The sequence below is a fragment of the Gymnoscopelus braueri genome (genome assembly GCF_963280865.1).
Source record: "Gymnoscopelus braueri genome assembly, chromosome: 22".
NCBI classification, from domain to species: Eukaryota; Metazoa; Chordata; class Actinopteri; order Myctophiformes; family Myctophidae; genus Gymnoscopelus; species Gymnoscopelus braueri.
This window is the reverse complement of record NC_137624.1, coordinates 29,885,533-29,902,318: the sequence shown is the minus strand read 5'-3', so window position 1 is coordinate 29,902,318 and position 16,786 is coordinate 29,885,533. Positions and strand designations below refer to the sequence as shown.

The window sequence follows — 16,786 nt, the reverse complement described above, 5'->3', positions numbered from 1 at the left end:
ACCAGCATAAATCAGTTTGATTGATTGATGTACTTTATTTAGTAAGACATGAGAACAACAGTACATGGAAGTACAAATTCACAATACAAGGTCTACTAAACTGGAAGACACTAAGCTTGTTTAAAATGAGATCCCCATGCACACAAATCATGATGATATGAGCTTGAGGCTGCAACATGTAATCCAGCACATCTTTTTTTATATTTAAAATAACTAATGTGTATGCATAGATCATGAATATTATTAATATCCGCACATCACCAGCTGTGATGCTGAATCGACCACTGGTGCAATTTGTCCAGTAGGTGTCAGTGGTGTGAAGGATTTTGTCAGTGGAGCTGCGTTAGGCTACAGGTAACCTCGCGTCACCAGTCTTTCCACCTCGGAGGAAAAGGCTACAGGAGGTGAGAGCACGTTCATGTAGTCATGCGTTTAATTACAGCAGCAACAACAACAACAAACAAAGTCAAACAAAGATTTGAATGCCATGTTTGGACTCATGTAGCTTGCCTTAATAGTAATACATAATTGTTATTATTTATGTAAAAATAATTCAGTGATACTTGTTGGTTCATTATTCAATATTGTATTCAGGCTGAAATTCCATTATTTTACTCTTATCTTACTTTCTCTTCCTGTCCTCAAGAACAAGTCTGTGGAGGTACAGACACATTTTACTAAAGATTTCTCCTATTTCTGACTGTTCACCAAATGCAAAACCCACCAGGGTCCCACAAGGAAACATGAAGCCTGTAGTACCCTCTACTGGCAGAGGAAAGAACAACAGGGGTATTCCCATTAACATCATCTTTTTATTGTCAGCTGATCAGTTTTGCTATTATTTTAGTGTTTTCCTTTGTTTTAACTTGTTTTATTTGACTGCTGTACCTTGATAACATTATCTTTGTGATGGAATTCATATGCAGTGGTTGATGACAAAAGGGTGGCTGAACCTGCTATGTAACACACACACACACGCACGCACGCACGCACACACACACACACACACACACACACACACACACACACACACACACACACACACACACACACAGATGAAGGAGGAGGTGGAGGAGGAGGAAGGTAAAGTGATAAGGGAGAAGAGGATGGTGGAGGAACCTGCCCCGGGCCCGACTGCTTCCTTTCCTTCCCTGACATACCACAGAGGATTTGCCCCTCTTTTACCCTCAAGGGTTTGTGCCTCTATCCTGGGAACCTGACAAATCTGACAGCTCATGTTTCATTTGTTCTGACTGAAGATTCCAGGCTATTATGTGTTGGATTCCCGCACATCCAGGTTTGTGTGCACTGTGTTTTATATGTAATTTATTGTCACTTGACTGGGGGTCTTGGACCTTGCTTTTCAGTGCAGTGTGATTAACCACTTAAGGCCTATTTAAGACAAAAATAGCCATCTACAAGCTACAATTTTTGCCCCCAGCAGTGACCACGGGCCACAGTCACCGTGGTCTTCCACTGCGGCTTCTTTAAAGTGGAGTTCCAATCTCCAATCCACCTTTCACTCTCTGCCTGTTCGCTGTCATTCAAAAAAATAATTCACTCTCATTTCTCTTTAGCAGATGGTTTGGACAATTGAGAGTGTCTACCTTGTGTTTGTCTTTCATTAGCATGTGTAGGCATCATTATTATTATTCCATGAAATTAATTGACGTGTGTGCAATACTAATCTATATCAGTCTGTTCATTCGACTCCAATGTAGTCTGTGCTTCTTATGATACAACCCAGTAGGTAACTGAAATAGGTAGAATTATCTGCAGAAGGCTGCAACAGCGAGAAAAGGGGAGTGTGAGGAAAGAGGACGTTGAGTTGTTTCCCTCTATAGAACATGCATGGCCCAAGGGCACAGGCAAGTCCAGACCAGTCCAGACCAGACCAGACCTCCTTGACTCAGTATATGACAAAACCGGACACACCCAAGCTACCACCTGTCATTCACATTATTATATCAATGATATTTAACTCATCCTATGAATGAACTTCCACGTTCATAATTTCTGATTATTAAACTTTGCTCTACACATCAAAGTTGAATCATTGGAAAAACACAGGGAAGTGTAATCATTTTCAGCAAGGAAAATTATCTTTTGTAGTTTTCTATAGTCGTGATCCCATTATACTGTATCATGGAACCACTTAAAGTAAAGAGGAATGATTTGAGTGCGAGTTTGCATGTCAAACAAACTTAAAGATACAGTAACAACACAGTAAAGTAAAATCCTCACTGTTAATGTAAACATTTGGAAATCTTGAGTTAAATGAACACTCTTGTGTGTTTACTGTTCTCTATAGACAGCATATAGGAGTTACCAGCAACAAATACACGTGTGTTAGCCAAATGTATGCATGAATGAGCACTGTTCTGTGTCTCTGTCTGAGCACCCCAGCCCAGCGAGCCCAACCCAGGAGGACACAGCTTGTTTGGTGGACACAGCACAGGCCAAGGTCTTACATAAGAGGTAGAGGAATGCTGGAGCATTGCCGTGAACTCCTACATCATCACACATACACACACATACAGAGGGGCCCTCTCCCCTGAGAAAAAGAATACACTCTCTCCATAACTAGGCTAAGTTAGAAAGAATGAGCGTGTTTTTTTTCTTCTTCAGTTTTCAGTCACTTTTATTTACACTTTACAGATTACATTGCACAATCACTCTGCCCCAAGTAATAAAAATAGCTCCTACAGTATCCAGGTTTTGTTAAAAAATAATATCAAATTATGCATTCAGGGTAATAATAAGAATTCAAGAACAAGTATAATGTGAACAAATAAGTTATCATGGAAATACTTTACATAAAACTACGCCTCAAACCAGAGACTTCAGGCTTGGTTCTGTTATGTGACCCAATACAACTTTCTAGTTCTCTCTGGGTTCTTGCCAGACAGAAGTTTACTGGCCCTAGTACCTCCAGGGTCAAGTAAGGCCAGGTCCTGATTCAATGAAACAGAACACAGCTTCAACATCTGTTCCACTGAGTCTTCTCAGTGGAAAGTTCTGTCAAATAGAACAGTTCTCAACATGCCATTATCCATTGTGCCTCAGCTGAATGTAGCAGACAGATGTTAACATATAAATATACTCATAGACACCGACAGCAGATAAATCTGTGATGGTAATACAGCTGTTAATCACTACATTTTACGAGTTCATTCTCCAGTCCAGGCCCAGCTGCTTTAAACAAAATGTATAACGTTGTCTCCTAAGACACTTCAGATTCTGTGCGGTCGATGAAAAACAAGATAAAATGCAAGAAAAACGACCTTCATTTGAAAAATATACAGTACATGATAACACAATCCTTTAACTTCAAACAACTTCCCCAGATAGGTCACGAAGACGTTCTCACATTTTGACCTTTATGTATAAAACTAGTAAAATACAATACTGAATATTTCACAGAACTCAGCGTTGGTGTAAGCAGACACCATTATTGCACTAGGACTGATGATCATGTATCTTTATATATATGTTTGTAGTATATATGTTACAGTATGATTGGAGAACCAGTACGATTGAAGAAAGCGCGCTCGTTTTTACCACCCACCCAGCACTAGAGGGAGCCACAAGCCAGGCTTGTGCACAAACATATATGGCCACACACACACACACACACACACACAGTCACACACACAGTCACACACACACACACACACACACACGCGCACACACACGCGCACGCACTCATGCTTTTTTTGGTTTATTGAAAGCAGGACTGTTTAGATACTTTTATTGTGTTCTGGCTTTTGTTTTACTTTCTCCCTGACACACACACACACACACACACACACACACACACACACACACACACACACACACACACACACACACACACACACACACACACACACACACACACACACACAGTGATCCATGAAAAGAACTATTCTGTCCCTATCGGTTTACAAATCAAACGGCGCTGAGTCGACTAGTGGAGCGTCGGCTGGTCACCGCGGGCACTCGCGCCTGGAGGCGCGAGGGCGCGCTTCCTCGGCCTCAAGCTCCACTAAGTCGGCGCGCCGTGCGTGTGAACGCGTGTTCAGCGTTCCCCTCATAGATATTATGGTTCCCCTAGCGTAGCTTCCTGGTTGCTATGTGGGGGGGAACAACAAAAGACAGGTCTCCGTCGGCGCATCAAAGCCCCGCCTCTCCGCGCTCTCCTTCTCCTCCTCCTCGGAGGAGGAGAAGGAGAGAAGGAGAGGACGGGACGGGTTATTACGCGAGGAGGAGGAGGAGGAGGAGGCTCCTCTTCCTCGCGAGCCTCGCGTAATAACCCCCCGCCTCGCAGCGCCGTCCTCCTCCTCCTCCTCGCGAGCCTCGCTAATAAACCCTGTCTCGAAAAGCCCCGCCTCGCCCCGAAGGAGCCCCGTGCCTAAAAACGAGCGCTCTGTCTTCAATCGTACTGGTTCTCCAAACGTACTGTGACATATATATATATGAGCCACAACCCCACAGCAGTTCGTTCAGTCACTTATTCAGAGATGTTAGGCATATGTGGCCACTGCATTGAGGACCTGTATTGCCATGGAAACACAGGGCACTTGCCCGATGATGTAGGCCAACGACCGTGTGGGTGCCCGCATGGCCAACAGGTAGGCCACACTGTGTAGCGTTCTGGCGAGGAAAAACACCAGGAAATGCAGCCGGGCCACGGCCAACGAGGGTCCAGTAAGGCAGTAGACGGCCCCCACGAATAGGAAAGGCAAAATGTTCTCCATGTCGTTACGGTGAGCCCTGCGTGGGAGACAAAATACAGTCAGTCACCCTTGTTATCTACACTGTCAAATCCTGAGTGACAATTTAACTCTGAGAGTGTAGAAATGGAACGAACTGGATCTGTAAAGGTCCATTTGGTGAGTTCACAGCAAAATCTTCGGTGTAAATTTAACTGAGTGTATAAATGTGTACAAACACATTTGTAATGCTTTTTTTTTTTACCTTCATGAGTGCCCATTATTAACCCATTATTATAAGTTTAAAAGGCACATACACAGGTATGCCTACACACACATGTACACGCACAGACATGCAACCAAACCCTAAATCCAAGGCCTAACCCGAAAATAGTCCCTTGAGCTATTTGAGGATTGAAAAAATGGCCTCGCTTTCTGGTCAAATGTCATCATTCCCACAATTGCTACTCTTGCTTTCTTGTTCAATAATGTCTTTTCCACATAAAACTGGGAAACACGTTGACACACATCTGGTTTTTACAGAGCATTGCTCAATCGTTCCCTCACTTCCCATAATTCTTTCTGGATAGCATAAAGAATTCCCATAAACTTTACCTGCTCCCTTTTTCCAGGAATTGTAATGATAAAGGGATGCAAGTCATTAAAACCCTGCATTGCATGAAGATTATTCTGTCTTTGAGTGAATTGTTCTGTCTTTGAGTCATGACAGATGATCCACCTTAAAGGGGAAATCCACCCATTTTCAATATTTAACTATGTCATTAATATAGCATAAAGGAGTTGTGTGGAAATAAGAAAAATTAAAAAAAAAAATAACATTGCAAAAAAATTTAACATTGCAAAAAAAATTAACATTGCAAATTACACTGTGATGACTCATCATGGTGTAATTTGCAATGTTAATTTTTTTTGCAATGTTAAATTTTTTTGCAATGTTATTTTTTTTTTTAATTTTTCTTATTTCCACACAACTCCTTTATGCTATATTAATGACATAGTTAAATATTGAAAATGGGTGGATTTCCCCTTTAAGTCTGTTTGACTTAAGGTGGATCATGAACTTTCCTCTGAAGTGATGTTGTGTCGGTGACAGTGTAAGCACAGCGAATACAGTATGCTGGAGAAAACCACTGGATTGCATTCCATGCTACGGACATGACATCAGTAGCTACTGTACTTCCAAGGAAGGACAATGATTAATTATACAAGATGAAAAGCATCTGTTACCCAACATTCCCTGTCGCCAAAAAGCATGACTTTTCATTATGATTCATTGCCATGTCACCTAAAATGCAATTTCTTGTAAAGTTTTCACTTTAAAAAAAATTCTCCAGAAAGCCACATGTCTTATAGGTTTGCCCGGTGCCTAATTAGGCTGTGTTTTCATTAAGCTGCGACCTCGGCCCCTGTAGCTGCTTCTTGGAATGCCTGACTAATCAGAATCTGTGGATGTCATAGACCCACTAGCCCCCGCCAGCCCCCCACCCACCCCGTTTCCTGTGCAACCACAAAGGAAACTTAGAAAGAAATATTATTTTAGGAGCCCTGCACTGGAAGACAAAAACTAAATAAAACCAGCCGCACACAGCACAAGCACAGCATTGGTAGAGTTAGAAAGGGATGTGATCATATCTACCCTGGGGCCTGAATGTCATAACATTCCCTGATTAGATTTCATTTGTGATGCTAGATAATTGTGTGCGAGTGAAGAAATGTTTCCTGTCATTAAAAGATATAAAATATGGGTCTTGGAGGGTGATGAGAGGAGGGGGATCAGGGATTATAAAGTTTATAGTGTGTTGAGAAAGCATACAGCTGCTGTCCTCAGCACCACGGATCATTTCCTGGCAAGTTAAAGTAAAACAAGCATTCCCTGCTGTAGGACGGTGAACAACCATTTAAACATTTAAACCCTATACAGGGTTCCCCAGGGGGCTATACTTGGTCTGCTCCTTGTTTCCCTCTACACCAACACTCTTCAAGGAAAATAGTGTGAGCTTGTAGATCTGCTATTTTCACAGAATGTTAACCATGTGGGTGAATATGCATTTATTCAATCTGATAACACTACTGTGGGTGAACAGCCATCTAAAAAGAATACGATCCAACTGAGGACCTCTAAGATTCCACTTCTACAATTGAATTAACTCTGCATCTAATAATGCAATGCAGTGACTGATCTTTGGCTGTCTAAATCACTCAAAACTTTTTAACTTTTACACATATGGCTGATGTAGAAGTAGGACCCATGCACATTCACGCACCTCAGTGTGACCAATGCATATCATTCGCTACTTTTATTTACCTTCTATCTACCTTCTCTGCTATTCTTAAAAGGAGCACTTCAACAGCCTTATCTTCATATAATTGGTCCTTGCTAATGCTCATTATAAGATGGTATAATTACTCACTCTGCATCTCAGAGGTGGGCTGTGGATAGTTCAGCTTCTATTTAAGCATGCTAACTTTTTAGGATGAGAAATTCTGTAGTTTCCATTAGCTTGGAATCCCCATCGATGACGTCATTGGCAGGCATGTTTCTGAACTCCCTCCTCCGGCTGAGACACAGAGCGAGTATACAGAAATGATGCCATCTTATGAGCATTGGTGAGGACCAGTTATTTGAAGATGAAGGAATGTAGTACCCCTTTAATCATTTATTTGTTATTATAGAATTTTGCCTAACAATTAACAAAAATACCTAAATAGGCAATAGGCCTACTCGTAATTCACACTCCAAAAGTTCCATAATTTTTTTTTTGACCCGTTTGAAATTAATTTGTAGCTGGGAGTAGACAACAGATGCAGCACAGCTAAATTAACATACATACAAGTGTGACACACACACACACACACACACACACACACACACACACACACACACACACACACACACACACACACACACACACACACACACACACACACACACACACACACACACACACACACACACACACAAACACACACACACACACAAACAAACAAACAAACACTTTTAGAGAGTTTCCCCACTATTCCTCATGAGACTATAGGCTATTCATCTCAGGTCATGGCATGCTATACTCAACATTTAGAATACTTTTTACACCAATTCAAATGTTAACGTTGTGATGACTGTAGCTAAACCTATTTCACACGAATAAAGCAGGCCTACTGAATCATTCCTGTAGTGTCTCACCTTAGGCATCGTTCCACGGTGGGATCCTCTCTGCAGAGCTGAAGACCCCCATGTCTGACAGCATCCTCAGGGTTGGCGAAAGCCTTTTAGAGCCAAGAATGGAAAAATAGTCATACTCTCTCTCAAAGGACATTGCATGTGGTGCTGCCTTCAGTGCCTTGTTTAAGCTCTATAAATTAATGAGTGGCTTCTGATGTTTTTACACTTTCAACTGGCCCTACAAGCTCACAATGCATTGCGATGAATGAATATGTAGGGAATATGAACATTTACTCAAGTACTGTACTTAAGTCCAATTTTGAGGTATTTTTACTTTACTGGAGTATTTCAAAGTTTCAGTACTTCTACCTCTACTTTCAGTACTTCTACTCCACTACATCTCAGAGGAAAATATTGTACTTTTACTCCACTACAATTATTTGAAAACTTTAGTTACTAGTTAGTTACTTTGTAGATTTTTATTATTATTACAAAACATACATTACCCACAACCCTATATACATTTCGGCCATTTGAAAATGAGCTTGTAGATCTGCTATTTTCAAAAGATTTTTATACATCTTATGCATCTGAAAACTTGTGAAATGGGACATCTGCATAATGAGTACTTTCTACTTTTGGTAGGCCTACTTTAAGTACAAATTGATACCAATACTTTTGTACTTTTACTCAAGTAAATTTTGAATTCTGGACTTTTACTTGTAACAGAGTATGTCTACATTGCAGTATGATACTTTTACTTAAGTAAAACAAATTGAGTACTTTTTCCACCACTGCTCACAATGCATTGGATGAATGAATATGTAGGGCTTTAAATGATGGATATTTTTAGGTCACTCACCTTTTTTCGAAGCCTCACTTGTCCAGTTATTATTGCTATAATGTACATCTTTAGTATAAGAAGTACAGCATAGAAAATGAAACACGAGCAAACGTCATCATATATCATGATTGTTCCTTTAAGTCCCCGAAATCCTTGTCAGTTATTGTAGCAGGCTGCTGAGGAGGACGCGTGCGGCAGAGAATGAAGTAGACTCACTTTCAGAGAAGTTTATATAGCGCACCCCTCCCCCAAGACTACGCTAGAACTTTCACTGGTTCCCAAAAACTGGGTCGGCACCCATTTGTGGGTCGCAGACACATTTTCATGGGTCCCTTCATTTTTTTTCATTTCCTACTTTTTGTTTTTAATTATCATTATTATCAAAAAACATTTGATATTTTAACATCTTACATTTCATATTTGTATCCCCAAAAATGCTAAGTTTTTCATGAACTAGCTTAAATTCAATGATTTTTTTGTCAAAAAATTATTTAATAAATAAATGAAATAAATCAAACAAACAAATTCCATAAATTAGAAAACATTAATGATGAAGTAGTGAAAATAGCCGATCTACAAGCTCACAACGTGTCACGTTGTGAGCTTGTAGATCTGCTATCACGTTGTGTGAGCTTGTAGATCTGCTATTTTCACTAGTTTGACATCAAATGTCTCTTTTGGGTCTCGAGCTAAAAGGTTTGGGCAGTTGTTGACCCCTTGAGCCTAAAAAGTAATAAACAGCCTATAATGTAAATTTTGACAGATTGAAAATACTATGATTTTTATCTGACACATTAAAAACAAAAAAATAAACCTGTCCAGCCATTATTTATGCCCCACACCTCCTCTAGTCTGCACGCCCTAGCGTGTTTGATGTGGTGAATGTTGGAGCAGTAGCTCCATGCGTTCCCCCCTCTGGGCATGGAATTTACACCAGGTCGCTCAAATACTAAACTTTCACTAGGAGCATAATAGTTCGAAGAGGTTATAGCATAATTAGATTGAAGTGAATACACAGGTCCCCAATCGAAACAAGCCATAGTGCTTTCTTGGGTTTTAATCCTTTTAGCATCCTTTTGTATTGAACTGTACTTCTGTGCTTTTTTTCAAACTGTTAATAAAGTGTTCAATCAATCAATCAAAGTGACTATCATAATTTTGTCAGTTGGTAACAATCTCATTAATGGTTGAGCTCTTGTTCAAAAAGTTGAATAAGGCTATCTGACAAATCATGGATTCTCATGGTTTTACAATTATGAATTGTCCTGTGTAGCCTACAGATGACCTAAGGTAGGAGTCAGCATGAACTCTCTAGTCAACCGACAGAGTATTATAGTCAAAACACAAGTAAGTCACAAGGATAGCAGGTATATATATCCAACCTTACATCTGTCTAAAATAGATATGAATAAATAAGCAACACAGCTGTCTGGATAACATAATCTATTTAAATCAAACAAGAGGATCAATCAAGATCAAGATAAATAGGCAATAAGTAGGACTACCGAAATAATAAGATTTTTCTTTTAAGAGTTAGCCTTCTAACTGTATAATCATTTTTTTATATAACACATTTCAGCTTATATTATGTGGTTTATTTGTACTTACTTATCGCCCACAAAGATGTGCATTTTATGTGCTTTACAGCAAGGGTTCCCAAACTTTTCAGGCCACAACCCTCCAAAATATGTTTTGAGCTGAGGACCCCCCCACCCTGACAAGCACTTTTAGGCATTACATTTAGTTTGACTCGGTTCCATAGATAAATATTGTGAAAATAGCAGATCTTCAAGCTCACAACGCCTCGCACTGGCGTTGTGAGCTTGTAGATCAGCTATTTTCACAATGTGTGCCTCTTTCTCCCATAAAATTAGACAATTTGGCTAATTTGGAATAAAAAAGGTCTTAAAAGACCTTTAATTGTGACTTTAGAAATGTGTAGGTACCCTGTATACATTTATACTGTATGTGTTGGTTTACTGTTGTTTGAGAAAACAATGTTTCGCATAAAGCTAATCATCTGGGGACCCCCCAAAATAATTTGGGGACCCCCCTGGGGGTCCCGACCCCCAGTTCGGGATCCACTGTATTACAGTATTATATAACTATATATCTATATACACATAGCCTACATATATGGCAGTTTCATAAACCCTTCACTATCGGGCTCATTGTCAATCCTCTGTCCCCTGTGTCTGCCAGTCTATGGTGACAGAGCTCCCTGTGCTGGTGTCATCGCAACAGTCCTCAGCATCAGAGAAGGAGGACATGTAATGAAGACCAGTCACTCTGTGGTAGCCACCCTGGAGAGCCTCTGGGTAGGCAGTGAGCTCCATAGCCCTGCGGCTGGATCTATTCACCGATACATTCCATCGGTCAACTAGCTGGGAACATATGGCACAACCCATGGCAGTTCAGCAGATTCAGACGGTGACAGTGAAATAGCAGCACACACCAAATGTCTAATACACATGTGTAGACACATATAATGTATAGTCACACACTCCAGTAAGTACTAAGTTAATCATGACAGACATGACAGCAACTGCAGGTGACACAAGCGGACAGACAGACAGACAAACAGACAGAGAGACAGACAGACATCACTTCACTATTACACATCTAAAGTACGTAGTATCTGAGAGCATTGCAGTATGACACAGTCACAGAATCCTGTGGAGTGTTGAGTAGATGGAATTACGAGTCTTTCCCTGGAATGTGTTTATGCAAGTTCCTCTCCTGTCTGAAGCGCTGCCTGTGGCAAAGAGAGAGAGAGAGAGAGAGAGAGAGAGAGAGAGAGAGAGAGAGAGAGAGAGAGAGAGAGAGAGAGAGAGAGAGAGAGAGAGAGAGAGAGAGAGAGAGAGTGTGTGTGTGTGTGTGTGTCTGGCTGAGAGTTTTAGCATAGTAGAGTTTTCCCCTGTCTCCGGTGACCACAGATTGTAACCGCCTCACATCCAGCCCTGCCTGCAGGGCCTCATATGGGTTGGTATGAGTTCAAAGGTCACAAAGTCGTAACCAGGCTCCTAAAATGCATTTTCAAAAGTGGAAGATTTAAAATCTAAATATTTACAGAGTTAGAGACGGTTCACAAAAAGAGGAGTTGAATCAGCGTGAAGCACAGTCCTTCCATGCCTGCTCAGTCCAGGCGACAACTGAGGACACACTATGGCCCAAAGCTTTCACAATTAGTTGTAGGCATATCAAGCTTTGCTTTTAAGTATGTAAGTTCCTGTTGACACTTGATTGCTTTGATAAATAAGTAAAAAGCTTCTCGCATCATGCAGTCATCTTCTTCTATCTGGCAGAATAATTTTGTAGTAGTTTTTTCTGATGCTTCAGACGTCTTGTGTTCAGTGAGAGTCCATAGCTGCTGTCTATAATGAAGCAGATCCTGAAGAGACAAGAGGAAAAAATAAACTTATTTAGAGAAATGTCATATCTCTCTCAGCTACATTGTGACAACGTAATGCAAGGATCTAGTGTTGGTCATGCTCAGTTAAAAACGTTACTGTTAAATAAGTTGGACCAATTTCACCTATAAATCTGCATGCATTTTTCCATTTTGTTTGCTTTCTGTTGTGGACATGACTGTGCAACTTTTCCATCACAGCAGCAAACGCTCCTTTCAGATTTGTGATAAGAGGCATATATGGTGGTAAAGTGAACACAATGTATTTGGAACGAGGACAGGGCTATGTGGTAGACAGGAATAATGTCTTCAGGCTGATACTGTGAAAGGTCCCTCTTTAATTGATACCTTTAAGTCACATTTCACACAATCATAATCACAATCATACTAGAATTCTCACTCAGGTATGTCAAACTTGGTCCTCCAGGGATTAATGTCAGTAATCACTATGTACTTTTTGTACATCAGAGGGTACGAACCGAATATATGTACCAGTTTAACTGCAGGAGATCTTGTACATTTACTGTCTTCCACAAAGGGCTTGTACTTGTGGTGACCTAGACATTTCCATACATAATTGCTAATTATTCCAGTTCATTAGAACATATCAGAACATGCCCTCTTGAACTAGACTGTCTGGATAATATCATGCAAAGTTGAATGGCGTAGGCCTACGAGTTATTACGAGTGCCAGTGATGTTTATCATCTGAACAGAAATGGAACTGTGGTCTGCTGTTTACCTGCCACACCCATCCCAGCATGCTGGGGGGGACATAGCAGGACAGCCCCATGGAAAAGGCATGTACGTATTAGGTTCATATATAGCTGCAACACTGCCTTGTTCTTTTCTCTACAAGTCTGATGCATGCTAACAAGAGGTGCATTATATTATAACACTTTCACTATGTTGATTTATTCACTTATATTCGTAATTTCAAAATATAATAATGGTCATCACATTTTAGATGTCTGTGATAGCTTACAGTGATCCTTTATTAATATCCCTTACTCCTTTCAAATACATGTTCTAGTGTCCTATCCATAGTCTATGATATGTCATAGATACTGTTGCTGAATGGAGTGCACTGTCATGCTCACACACACACATGCAGAAGAACACATGCTAATGGTTTGATGGGGTGGGTCGATTGAGCAGCTGCCATTAGGTGTGCGTATGAGAGGGAGGAGATTCATGAAACGGAGAAGCATGATCCTTTCTCTTACCTACCTTTTAGTGTTACTGCCTCTGTCTCCCAAAGGATGATCAGCGAGCGTATACCGTATAGGATGATCACTGTGCGTCCCCTATAGGATGGTGTGCGTACGCTATCCTCTCCTCATCTCCTCCCTCCACACTCGCTCTCTTGTCTGCCTCTGTCTCAACCAGCCAGATAGAGCAACACACATACTGTAAGCAGAGGGCTACAGATGACATCATTGCTGCCCACTTATATTTTCTTTTTCATTTTATTCTGTTTAAAACACATACATACAGTACCTGTGCATCTTTTTCACACACAGACCTTAAACAATGATGCTACAGGTTAAATACATGCGTGTTATATTGGTTATCATCCCTCAGCGCCTAATCAATGTGTCCTCAGAATTGTATTGACCATATTACTGTAATATATAGATGCATGCATACAGTAATGATGCTGTGATTGTAATAATTAAGAATATGAAATGAACATTAACTACTGTATGCGTCTTTAGGAAAATGGTGATTGAGTAAAAGCACGATTTAAATCATTGAATTGAGGCAATGGTGCTATTTCTAGTCTCTTGTACAAAGGCTTGTTTCAACTGTGGCTTTGTTGCAGCTTCAAAGTAATGTATTTCTAACCAGAAGCCTGTATTACATGTTCTAACTATTACCAGGACCAGTAGTCATCAGTCATGTAATGTATTTTTATGATTATGATGATTATGTAGTATACCTGCTATCAGAATAAGATGAGAATTCAAAGGCTCGTGTATTTGTGGAAGAGTAGTTGTCTTGCTTCTGCTTTCTTTGCAGCAGCAGCTCAGGAGGTAGACCGGCTCTTAGCATCCTGCCGAAGTTTCCCTGAGACATTAAGACCGAGGACGCATCTGTGTCATTTTAGATTTTAGCTATAATCATGGCTATTCAAAAATAGCAGATATACAAGCTCATAGCGCGGCAGTGCTGCGCTATGAGCTTGTAGATCTACTATTTTAGAAAAGTCTTGAACATTTGTGCAAATATTATATTTTTAAAGGGAACATTTTTTGACTCAAATCTTTGCTTCTGGGGGGGTCCCTGGAACAAAATATTTTCAGATGGGGGTCCGCGGCCAAATACATGGCCTTGACATGAAAAAGTTTGACAATTTTGAAAATGTTGTGAACTGATATTTCAACATACGTTTTTCAGAAAACTGTTAGGATTTAGAAGACATTTGTGAGCATAGATGTGTTCCCGGATTGAATGGGCTAAGGCAAGACAGATTGAACCCCTAACTGCTCCCAATGAGCTGGTTGCTGTCGGTATGGGAATGTAATGATGCTGTGCCCTGTTCAGTGCTATTCTTAATTCCAATAAACCTTTAAATTTTTTTGATTTTTATATAACCCACCAAAAATAATATTAAATGAAAGACGCTTTAAAAGAGTGCTTTCAATCATTTAACCAGGCATGGAAGAGTAAATCAGTTTGAAAGAAATTCCTGCTAATAGTAGGGGGTACTAAGCACAAAAAATGGCCAAATCGTTACGCGGCGGATAAAAGCACCAAATTTGGTACACGCACTCTTTAGGATGTATCTCATCATCTCAGAAGGGGTGCCCAAAAATTTGGACCCATTAAAGGGTTTTTTAAAGGAAAAATCAAAAATGGCCGCCAGAAATGACCCATGATTCCTAAAAGTTGATATAATTCTGACATTTTGGCTGATTGTGCTAAATATAACTTTTACATTTATAGTAAATAGACTGATATTAAAGGATTTGGCAAAAATAACCCATGAAAAATGTCTTAAATATTTTTTAAACAACTCTAAATGCCCAAAATTGTCTTAAAAACCACTCTGAATAAGATGACCTTCCACATTAATCCTTTTCTAAGTGATATATTGTCAATGCCAAATATACTTAATTGTTTTCTAAAACTTTTAAAAGACCCTATGAATGATTACCAATACATAATATATTGTACAAATCTTCATATGACCAGAGATCCCTCTATTGGGGCACAACTCCATAGCGTTTTAATGCCCCAAAAATGTAGTGTTTTGTGTGGGAGCAGACAGGTTCTCGTGCTTGGAGTGTGGGAGCAGACAGGTTCTCGTGCTTGAAATTAAACAAAGTTGCAACCTTGTGCGGGAAAACAGAAGATCAAAGACACGCACACCAGCACCCCCCCCCCCCCCTTAAAAACGGTCTGGGGGGCTCACAAAAGCCTGAGTAGACGATGAAATGACCCAAAGTTTTTTTGAAAGTGAAATATCCCTTTAACATGTTGTCCCTGCTACCTGCATGTCACACAGTTAACATGTTGTCCCTGCTACCTTCATGTCACACAACAGTTAACATGTTGTCCCTGCTACCTGCATGTCACACAGTTAACATGTTGTCCCTGCTACCTTCATGTCACACAACAGTTAACATGTTGTCCCTGTTACCTGCATGTCACACAACAGTTAAGATGTTGTCCCTGTTACCTGCATGTCACACAACAGTTAAGATGTTGTCCCTGTTACCTGTATGTCACACAACAGTTAAGATGTTGTCCCTGTTACCTGCATGTCACACAACAGTTAACATGTTGTCCCTGCTACCTGCATGTCACACAACCTGTATGTCACACAACAGTTAAGATGTTGTCCCCGTTACCTGCATGTCACACAACAGTTAAGATGTTGTCCCTGTTACCTGCATGTCACACAACAGTTAAGATGTTGTCCCTGTTACCTGCATGTCACACAACAGTTAAGATGTTGTCCCTGTTACCTGTATGTCACACAACAGTTAAGATGTTGTCCCCGTTACCTGCATGTCACACAACAGTTAAGATGTTGTCCCTGTTACCTGCATGTCACACAACAGTTAAGATGTTGTCCCTGTTACCTGTATGTCACACAACAGTTAAGATGTTGTCCCTGTTACCTGCATGTCACACAACAGTTAACATGTTGTCCCTGCTACTGTACCTGCATGTCACACAACAGTTAAGATGTTGTCCCTGTTACCTGTATGTCACACAACAGTTAAGATGTTGTCCCCGTTACCTGCATGTCACACAACAGTTAAGATGTTGTCCCTGTTACCTGCATGTCACACAACAGTTAAGATGTTGTCCCTGTTACCTGTATGTCACACAACAGTTAAGATGTTGTCCCTGTTACCTGCATGTCACACAACAGTTAACATGTTGTCCCTGCTACCTGCATGTCACACAACAGTTAAGATGTTGTCCCTGTTACCTGTATGTCACACAACAGTTAAGATGTTGTCCCTGCTACCTGTATGTCACACAACAGTTAAGATGTTGTCCCTGCTACCACTAAGTGACTGTCACTTCCTGTCACTTCCTGTTTCAGATTATTTTGGGCACCCCTTCTAGGATGTGTTAGGATGACCCAAGGGACATATGTGCCAAATTGTATGCTTTTTGGAGATTCTATAGGCTTTTTGA

General features: G+C 40.5%; 1 protein-coding gene across 1 annotated transcript; it reads right to left on the bottom strand.

Moving 5' to 3' along the window:
• Positions 1 to 3,271: 3,271 nt before the first annotated feature.
• ptges (prostaglandin E synthase) lies at positions 3,272 to 8,903 on the bottom strand. Its single transcript, XM_080419291.1, has 3 exons — positions 8,738 to 8,903; positions 7,897 to 7,979; positions 3,272 to 4,755 (listed from the first exon to the last, which is right to left on the bottom strand). Exons 1-3 carry the CDS (start codon positions 8,843 to 8,845, stop codon positions 4,506 to 4,508), a joined length of 441 nt encoding a protein of 146 aa, XP_080275417.1. The 5' UTR covers positions 8,846 to 8,903; the 3' UTR covers positions 3,272 to 4,505.
• Between the last annotated feature and the right edge of the window lie 7,883 nt (positions 8,904 to 16,786).